This window comes from Barbus barbus (assembly GCF_936440315.1).
Source record: "Barbus barbus genome assembly, chromosome: 22".
In the NCBI taxonomy this organism is placed as follows: domain Eukaryota; kingdom Metazoa; phylum Chordata; class Actinopteri; order Cypriniformes; family Cyprinidae; genus Barbus; species Barbus barbus.
The window spans coordinates 21,488,176-21,499,151 of NC_136750.1; the positions used below are offsets into that span (position 1 = coordinate 21,488,176).

The window sequence follows — 10,976 nt, forward strand, 5'->3', positions numbered from 1 at the left end:
GTATAAATAGCTGCTAATAATAAAGCTCGCTAGGCTCACAAATTGGAAATGTCTTCTTCGGCAACACCAAGTGAAGCATCAGCCTGCATAGGAAATCCACTCCTGGCACAGAAACAAGAGTAAAAACCGCAGCAATCAACAATTGCGAAACATTATGAGAAAGAGACAAGCGTAACCTAAAAACTCATAGGTTAAGCATAATACATTTGTTCTTTCGAATGTCTCTTTACATTGATGATATAAACCCAAAACATCGAATTATACGCAGAAAATGAATAAACATATTTGTAGTAAGCATATTCACGGTACATAAATGTCATATTTAACTGATCTTGAAAACAGTGCTTCAGTGCAGAGCTGCATTCTTCTCCAGAGCAACAACAAAACACTTGAGAGAGCAGTTAGACTTAATGGCGTACTAAAATAACAACACAGGGTTCACATTTCGACTAAAAATGACTGTCAAAGTCATGACAACATCAGGAAATTCTGATTTATGACAGATAATCACACCGATGTGGAGTATTATATGTTTCTGTATAAATACGAGGCATTAAAACACACAAAATAGCACTTGCTAAACAACAAAGTGCTTTGAGAATATGCTTCAGCTCCACTGCTTTCCTCCGGGAAAGATCTGTTTCTGTTTATAGATGATTTATGGTTACATCTGTCTGCTTGCTTCAACAGAAACCGTCGGCTCTGTTCTGCGCAGAAGGTGTTTCTTGCGCTCCACATAAAAAGATGAATAACTACACCTGACAAATGGATGCCTGGCTTCGCTCATCTTCCACTAGGTTGTAAATGGGTCTAAAAAGCTCAGACATACCTCTGGGCACACAGAACGGGTTCTGTTTATTTGGGCTGGAAGAAATGGCGAGGCATTAGATCTCCGCGTATTATGGAATTCATCCAGTGATGGCAAATGTTGGCTGTGGGAAAACACAAGTGTGTCATGATGCTTCGGGCCTTATTGTTGGACAAAAGCATTTTAAATGGATCTTATGCCCTGTAGCATCCTGCATGTTTTTAAGGGATAATTTGTCTGTGCTTTAAAAGCAGGATGAGGCTTGTTTGTTTCTCATTCCGCTGAGTTTGAAGACACAAAGTGGGTAAAAAGGTTTTGTGTTGAGAGAAGACACATCCTGGAGCTAAGTCTGCAAAATTACTTACATTCAAGTCAAAATTGTGATATGACCTTGTGTTATTATTAAAAGGCTGAGATTTTAGTTAAATATTTTAGTTTGTAGTTTGAAAGTGAAGGAGCCCCACTGTTTTGTGTCTTTTTTTGACTTGACTGGAGATCACTTTTGGGTCAACTGAAAGAATTTGGTTCTTTTAAAGGAGACTCAAGTGAGACTGCATGTAATGTGATGTAATGGAAGTATTGACAGATATTTTCTCCTGTATTGTGATGTATATCTGAATGAAACAGATTATCAAAAAAGAGACCAGTTGTTATGACCTATGCCTAACCCCGCCCCTAAACCTACCCGTCACTGGGGTGTAGACAAATCGTACGAGTGAGGTCATATGAATTTGTCCGAATTAGCCACCTTATAAAATATGTACGAATTGGTCGTGAGATAGTGTTGGAATGAAACATTCTTCAAAATATCTTCTTTTGTGTTCCGCATAAGTAAGAAAGTCATACAGGTTTGGAACAGCATGGGGGTGAGTGAACTTTCCCTTTAAGGAAAAGCCCAGTTTGAACTTATTGGAATAAACTTTAATTTGCTCAGACTTGCAGTCTGGAAGAATTAGCAATAGTTCTGTCGAAGGATGTCAAACATGTTTGATATTTTGAGTTGATTTTAGAGCACACATTGCATTCATTTGTCATGCATCTCATATGAGGCGTATGTTTCTGCATGTTTTCTTCAAAATGTCTTGAAAGTCTGGTGGTTTGTGATCCTCAGTTGTTCAGTGTATGATGTCTAGTTTTTCCTCAGTAACCCTTTACAAAGTCGGCAAGTGTATGATGCCTATTTTAACATTAGTTCAGATTTTAAAGGTTATGTAGGTTATTTCAGCCTCAAGACTCATGGGTGCTGTTTCAGTGTCTATATTTTTAAGCAGCAGCAATATGAGATGTTAAATGTTTCTTCAAAATAATATGTTTTGTAACAAACTAATCACCCCTAGCTGAAGCTCTAGCATTAGGAGGAATGTGATGCTGGTGCTGACAGCCAAATGGTTCCACTTGTAAATTATGAGGAGAGAGTGGCTCCAGTCTTGCCACCTCCACTGAAGAGTGAGGATGACGCCTGTAAATACAAGTTTGAATTCCAAGATCTGGCTTTAAAATGAACAACCAGGCTCTACTGATCAACCCTGCCACTTCAATGAAATATGTACAGTATGTAGTGGAGTGATCTATACAATGCTGTGATTTAACTCTATGTCATTCTGTTTGGCTTTCCCCACAGTAGATTTGAATTCATCGGTGACTAGCTGTGTCTGCTCTGTGTTGCTCATGTCAGCGATAATATCCTGAGCAGTATTATCACTTTCCTCCATTATTTTCCCATTATCATTAATCTTGCTCATGTCCACGTTCTCCACTATAGGCATCTCTTTGTCAACTGAGCTTTTCAGTTCATCTATGTTGCAGTCTTCAACTGCGTTTTTCTTGAAGCTTGCCTCAATCTCATTTTTTACGCCATCACTAATTAGCTTGTCTATATTTTCCTTGTTGATCTCCATGCCTTTGCTTGGTTTCTGCTCAGGAGTGACTGAACCGATTTTCTTAGGTGTGCCGTTGGTGTTGCTGCAAATTCGGGGGTCCCTTCCAAGGCTGTATCCGCTCTGGAACATTGAGAGCGTCCGCTGGTGCACATCTTCACTATGGCAGCGGTACAGCCCACGGAAGGCCAAGCGAAACTTCTGGGACATCAGGTTGTAAACGACAGGGTTGATCGCACTGTTGGCGTAAATGCAGGTCCTGCAGAAGAGCAGGAACCAGGCATCCAGGTATGGCGTGCTCACGAAGGAGTTAATGAGAACCAGGGTCCTGTATGGCATCCAAAGCAGGGCGAAGAGCACAACCACCACTGCGAGCATCTTAGTGACCTAAAGAGGTGAGAAATGATAAAAGTGGCTCTTTGAGGTTTTACATAAATAATCACATATGCAGCAATGGACATAGGTTAAAAGTATTCTTAGTATAAGCTTCCACATGTATACACTTCCTTTTAAGTATTTCTAACAATGACAGCAAGCATGTTTGCATACATATGTTCTCACTAATGTTCAAAAGTAAAAAAAAAAGTATAATGTTTCAAAATATTTCTATTTAAAATAAATGCTGTTTTTTTGTTTTTACTTTCCATTCGCTAAAGAAAACTGAAAACAGTATAATAAAATGATTTGTGACATTGAAGACTGGAGTAATGTGACTGCTTTTTTAAAATAATTAAACAAGCTACAGCAAATAATTTATTAGGATTTAGATTTAAATATAGGTCTAATAGCTTAAATTAGCTATAATGTAACTATAAATTCATGAAAATATGTCTACTCAAAAACTGTGGCTTACTGCGTTTTATTAATAATTTCAAAACCATCATAAGTCGCTTTAACAATTTTGAGGAAATCTTTGTTAGATAGCTCGATAGACCATGCTTATATTAAAATCTGCAGAATTCACAACAGTGTTCAATGCACCACAAAAAATAAATCATTGAAAATATTTCTGTTTTCAAGGCATAAAAACGCATGTACACGATCAATGAAAATAATATGTGGACTGACAATGCAGCACTTGCATGTTTTTTTGTTAAAGCACATGTATTTAGACTAGAGGTATTTAGAAAAAATACACAAACAGGCTTAGACTGGGTGCTTTGAATTCAATTGAAACTCATCCTTGTCTGAATCTCAAAGAAAAAATGGCATTTTTCATTATTGTTGCATTAAAGCAAATGTAGTCCATGGCATGCAAACAGAGGGAGTAGTGGAGAGAATGACAGAGAGAGACACCAAGACGAGACGCACTCAAACGTCTTGCATCAAACATCAGTCAAACATCATCTTTGCCTTCCCAGTGACAGTTAACAGGCAAACATTACTGAACCCCTGTGAGAAGGGTGGAATATATCCACACCAGGTTTTGTCTGTCAAAGAAAACAAAGCAGTCCTCCCTAGTGCTCATTTCAAGCGACAAACACATACTAAAATTCGTCCCATTAACATTCACAGGGACTCCTGTGGGGTTCGAGCATATTCATTGTCTCACGCTGGAGATAGACAACCAGTGACGGAGACCTTCAATAATAATGACAAAATTGTCTGCACAACAAAGCATCTAATTGAAGCTGTGTGAGGCTGGGAGGAGCTCCTTTAATTAACAAAGCAGGAGATAATGACTGCATGACTGGCAGTGACAATTTGAATATGCATTTGAAATATCTGGTTATTGTTATTGCTTATCAATGGAAAACAAGGTCTTAACACAGCACAAACAAAGCCGGCTACTACTCATGATTAGGTTAAATAAAGGGGAGCCTCTACTGTAGTGATGACTTTATCAGATTCATAGGAGAGATAACTTCACTCAACCACCGTGGTGGCACAGGCATCTTGAATCGTATTGAACTTTATAAAATTTGCAGATGTAGTGATCAAAGAGCTGGAGGTGCGCCGTAATCGAGGTACATAAACGGAAGAAAGGGAGCAGCTCTTATAACCTCAAAGAGCATAATCTCCTGGAGTATTAAGCATACTTGAGTGAACATCACAAATCATATTATGCAAATGTTCCGCTCAAGTGGGGCACTCTTGAATCTTCAAGATTTTGATCTGAGACGAACGCGAACACCTCCGCACACACATAAGTGCACTCGTGGTAAATGTAGGGACACGTGCATGTCAGGTCACTGAATGGTCTTGAATTGCATGATATTATCCATTCTTATCTGTTTGATGCTCTGAATCTATCATTAAATTCATTAGATCTATATCACTGAACTATCGTTAAAGTCTCAGAACTAAAAGTATATCTCTAAAAGTATATCTGTCAGGGTTATTATAATTAACTAAAACTAGTACCGTACAAAATGTATTACATGAAATTAAATAAATGTTAGCTTAAGTAAAATAAAATTAAAACATTAATATTTATTTTAGTCTATCTATTTTATTTTTTATTTTTTTTTTTATTTACAAATCAGTTTAAAAAAACTATATTGACAAAAAGACTAATAAAAAATGACAAAAGCTAAATTATTAAAATTTTGACTAAAATTAAAATGAAAAATATAACACTAAAAAATATCAAAATATTTTAAGAAAATAATAATAAAAATATCTTAGTGATACTAAAATACCTGGGTAGTCAACTAGTAGATAGATAGATAGATAGATAGATAGATAGATAGATAGATAGATAGATAGATAGATAGATAGATAGATAGATAGATAGATAGATAGATAGCAGCAGTCACTGTCAACTGTGTGACTGTTTATATTCGTTTTCATTCAGGGCAAAAATCTTCTGAAATACTTGACCTTTGCATGACTTCATGCATTTTGTTTTCTCACTGCCTGCATCATATCTCTAATGTCTATGATCTATCACAGAGTCTATTATTCCAGAGTCACAACACAGCTGTGGCTGATGTAGTGACGGTAATGTAGACCCAAATAGTACCCTGATGGCCCCTAATGCCTCTCTTCTGATGATAGATCCTGATGATCTGCTTTATGATGATATTTTGCCATTAGGTACAGTTTCACATAATAAATAATGAGCTCAGATGTTTGGTCTGCATCCATATATGTGTTTATTTGCACAAATGAAGGTGTGCAGAGATATTATTTTGCTTTATACAGAACTCCGAACCAAAAATGACTACATTTAGAAAACATTTAGAATAAATTACTTCTATTTTGATGCTATCAGTAAACGGTGTTGGTAATGGTTCCAAAATGTCACCCAAACAGACTTTTTCTTATCCTAAAGTACAATTAGACCTCATTCACTACATAAAGATTAGCATCTTTAATTAAGCATTGTCATATAGACAGCAAGTCAATAAATAGGAAGGTAACAGTCATTTATAATCAGACATAGCCGAAATTTGAATGTGGCTTCTGATTGAGTGACTCTGATTCAAACCTCTTACTCGCAAGCAGATTCGAAGCTGAGAATTCTTTTGACTGAATCATCAAAAAGAATCAGTGTATAGGAGTCATTTGTTCACAAATCGGACACCAAGGTTTGCGCTGTGTTAGTTGTTGCAGTTGTTAAGTTTTAGGACTGCCACCAAAGGCAGCTAGGTATCAATTACTGTATCTTTTCTAATTTTTATGCAAAATTCTAGGCACTTGGCTTTTACTAATTAAGATGCAACCAAGTAAAATATAATATTAAATAAAAGATTGATTTCATTATCTAAATATTGCCAATTTAATTTGTCAGTTACTTTAAATAGGCCACTATTTTAATCTCCGCCAGAAAAATATCGACACATTCTTCTCCTCACAAACTGACATTTAGTAGAGTGAAACATTATTCTCATAAAAAAGAGAACTGACCTTTCAAAAAACAAATATGAGATAATAATCATAAGGCACGGTACAGGAGGGAAGAACTGCCCCTCGTTTGCCCTCAACTGCAATCTCAGTGGATATCAAAATGTGGAATTAATGTGGAAACTGTCTAAACACAAACTTTTGCACGCGCGCACACACACACACACACACGCACCTGTTTCCGGGAAGAAAGCGCGCTCTTTGGGCGTCCCTGACGACCCGCTTTTCCGGCGTCCACTGGTTCTTTGCAGCTCCTCCTGAGAGTGGGGGCGGTAATGGTACCTGAATCTGGTGGGTGGGGCAGAGGATTCAGGTAAAGGATTCGGGCGATGAGACCGTAAAGAGCTATGGCCAGGAGCAGCGGGATCACGTAGAAGATGGTGAAGTCGATCAGGTAGATGGGCAGGTAGAGGTCTCGAGAGACGCGGTAGCCGCACTGAACACGACCATCAGGGTTCACCTGGATGTCCACCAGGAACAGCCAGAGCATACAGTATACACAGGTGAATGCCCACACCCCGGCAATTATACGTTTGGCTCGGGATACCGTACAAACCGTTTGAGCCCTCATTGGGTGACATATAGCGATGTATCTGTGGAACCACGATAAAATAATAATGGTTATTATTTCCTGAAATATATTTAATATATTTATATAAAGTATTTCTCACTTAGGAGGCACACTTGTGATTCTCATCAGCCAAAACAGATTTGTTAAAGTAATATTTCCTCTTTAACATTTTGTGTTTTGAAGGGATTTAATGGTAGACAAACTCTAATTAACTAGACAAACTCTCTTCAAATGACTGCACGACTCTTTCTATGCATCACTGATTTCTATATAAAATAATACAAATATTAGGAAAAAAAAAACATTACAAAGTAAAGCAAAGGTATTTTGATTGGAGCCATCTGGTGGAAAAAATAAAGAAAGTCATATGTAATACCATTGTGTAACCACTAGATGCATGTATAAGCCTAAATATAATAGGGTTGTGTATTCTCTAGTTGTTTATAAGAGTATTTTCGGGCATACGTACGTCATCGTGGCTTATTTAAATTGTACCCTAAATATTTGCTCTGTATTTTTCATTTATTTCTTTCCTTTTTTTACTTTAAAGATCATAAGTAAGACTAATTTTTAAGACTATTTATTTAGCCTTTTTTGTCTTTATATAGCAAGTGCCACAATACTCACCAAGTTTTATACCATTCCAATGAAGTAAAACCTTTATAAAATTCAGACCACCAGAGGGCTAAATATTGATATTTAAATGGCTTAAATCCTCCTTGGCAAAAAAAGAAAATAAATTATCATGTCAATTTTTTTTTTATACCTAATAATAATGAGCCAAAAAAACTAGCAATATTAATTTTTAGAGCATTTATCTTATCTTATTATCTTCATAAAATTTTACTTACTTTCATATTACATAACTATCAAAGTCTTCTTACAGACGTTGAGTCTAGCTCTGAGCCATTTAATTTTAGTTTTATGTTACTTAATTTTAGGTCTTACCTCTCCACAGTGAAGGCTGTAATCGAGCAGGAGGACGCATTAATACCAAGGTACTGGAAGTAGGTGATGCCCAGGCACCCAGCATGACCATACACCCAGGTGCCCATCAAGCTCTCTGAGATATTCGGCAGACCCGCGGCCACCAAGACCATCAGGTCTGCCACGGCCAAGCTCACCAGATAGCAGTTGGTGGGTGTACGCATGTGGCGTGTGGTAAGAACCACCAGCACGACCATGATGTTTCCCACTATGCCCACACCACACACCAGCAGCACCAGGAACACAGATACCGTCTTATACTCCAGGGACTCGGACACAGCATCCCCAGAACCCACCAGGGAGATGTTGGTGGGGGTGTCCATTCTGGAGCTCACATTTTCCTGCATGATTAGTCCTCTTGATGTGAGTATTTACATATAAGATGTGAAGAAACAGGAAGAAATCAAATTGGTGGTGGAGAAAAAAAGCAGAATATAATCTTTTTGATATTCAAAAGATTGAATATGAAAAAAACTGTCTGTTCAGTTCCAGCTTTTATTGATGTTCTTTTCTCTTATTAAGTATGTTGTTTAATTTTCTTGGCTTCAACAGCATAATGATGTTCATCTGCTGACCGCAGCCCATTATTTCTTCTGTAACAGTATCCTTCCATTAAAAGCACCGCATTGAATTCCAGAGGCTAATTTTTTTCCCACGTTAATGCAAGCGTCCATCCAATTGATCACTCTGGAATAAAAGATTGCAGAAGTCAGCAGGGAAAAAGCAAGTCTCAATCACTGCTAAGAGGATTTCATAGCCGTCGGTTAATTACTAAATAACAGTCCATTTCATCTGGCGCAAAAAGATAAGGCGTACATTGAGGTGGGAGCATCACATATTAAAATACCATGATGCAGACACTCTTTACAAATATTCCCATAACACTTACTCTAGTAAGGATTTTAGGACTTCCTCTGAACATTATTGAGACAGGATGAAAAGCTTTTAATTATTCAAATGAGACATTTTTAGTGGTGCAAGACGATAAGCAGGAAAATCACAGAAAGACTTAAAGCCACACAGCTGCTGTGGCAAATGGCATATTTAATATCCAATGATCTTTAAATCAAATACAACCTTTATATTGTTTTTTTCTTACTATTCAAATTACCTCAATAACTCTTTTTCAGTGTATATTTCACCAAATGGTATAAGTCTGTTGTATATTCATCAAAATATAAGAACACAATGTTTACCACAAATATTCTTTGATAACATATTTGAACATTAATTCTAGTCTGAAAATTGTGTTTTGAAATCCATTAAAGCCCCTAAATGGGGTCAAGACGTTGTTCACAGGAGCTTGAAAAATCCAGACATCTGTTGCTCTTTTCAACCGTCTCTTTGCCTTGTAAATAAGACTGCATTGCCTCTCGGGGCTACTCTAATAAATTGAGGTGGACACGATGTGAAAAGTCATTTAACTCAATCCCGACTTCCCAACCCTGTTAAACCCTGCTTGGAATTCATCTTACTCTATTCCATATTCCATTATTACTGCTCTGGCAGTGCAGATATGTACAAGAGCACTGCGGGTTCCAATCATGTAAAATGAAGAGGAACACGTGTGTGTGTGTGTGTGTGTGTGTGTGTGTGTGTGTGTGTGTGTGTGTGCCCCTCAATGTTTATTATGCTGTCTTTGCTTGAATAAAAAAAAAAAAAAAAAAGATGATTTTTATATAAGGGACATGTTAGAATAATATATATATATATATATATATATATATATATATATATATATATATATATATATATATATATATAATAAAGTAAATGGCAAATAATAATGTGTGGCTACACCTGTTTTTCAGAAGCACTACAGCATTTGTAACATCCATCAGATTTCTGCTGTCACTTAGCCTTTATAAAAGAGAGCTCTTCCTTTTCTTTCTCTGGGCTTGATTCGAAGATGATGGGAGATTCAGAAGTGCTGCTATGAAACATTTGTTTAGCTCTCCTAATTGACTGTATCACTACCAGAATCATAAATCAGTAGAATGCACTCTACGGCAAATAACACGGCTGTGTTCCAAAACCTAGTGAGCTGCCTACCTAGACTGCATTTTGGGACGCCACAGGCTGCTTCCAAAATGGTACATGCATAAAACCGCTGTCTAGGTAGTTATCTCACTAGATTTAAGCCACAGCCTATACTGTCCGTGCGAAAATCACAGTCTCATAAATGTGTCCCTGAACAGGAAAGCAGACGTTTCATTAATACATCGGAAATATTCATAATGAATAATTTAGAGTTTTGAACATTTTTAAAGCAACATTCCGTTTTTAAGCGAGTTGTTGTAGCAACATCCAGTTTGCAAAATATTTTGGCGCCTTAAAAGATTATGAATTTATGAACCTCTCGATTTATACCAAAAAAAAAAAAAACACGCTCAGCTTTAATTTTTATATGGCGATATTACAGTTCAATGAAATATTTTATAGAACTATATAAACGTTAGTAAACATTAGCACCGATCTTCTACCTGAGCAGCTTTATATATTATATTAAAATAGACTTGAACGAAACAAGCTAGAAGAATTTCAGTTTTGTAAAACGCGCAGCTCTTGGAAAATAGGCAATAATATAAGTGCATATTATACATACACCTTTGTCTAAAAAAAACTTTTAGGAATGAAGTTCTGATTAAAGAAATCACTTAAAATTTGCGTATTATAGGAAACTGACATCGATAAGTTCTTAAGATAGAGAATAAAGCGTCTCCTACCAGACATCATTCTTGTAGTTTGGAACCAAAACAGCTCTCGTGCCCTGTATCTGTATCTGTAAACCCCAGATGAAAAACTACATGCACTGATATGAAGTATTTGACATGACGAGCAAATAATCTGATCTTGTACAGAAGCGCTAGTAAATGCACTCTTT

The 10,976-nt window shown here is 36.8% G+C and overlaps 1 protein-coding gene across 1 annotated transcript; it reads right to left on the minus strand.

Annotated features, from left to right (window-relative positions):
- Positions 1-2,376: 2,376 nt before the first annotated feature.
- On the minus strand, positions 2,377-8,439 carry LOC306888678 (thyrotropin-releasing hormone receptor-like; the record flags this gene model as incomplete). The annotated part of the gene is made up of 3 exons (XM_079447101.1): positions 2,377-3,072; positions 6,710-7,127; positions 8,054-8,439. The coding sequence occupies 3 exons, from the start codon at positions 8,437-8,439 to the stop codon at positions 2,377-2,379; spliced, it is 1,500 nt and encodes a 499-aa protein (XP_079303227.1).
- Between the last annotated feature and the right edge of the window lie 2,537 nt (positions 8,440-10,976).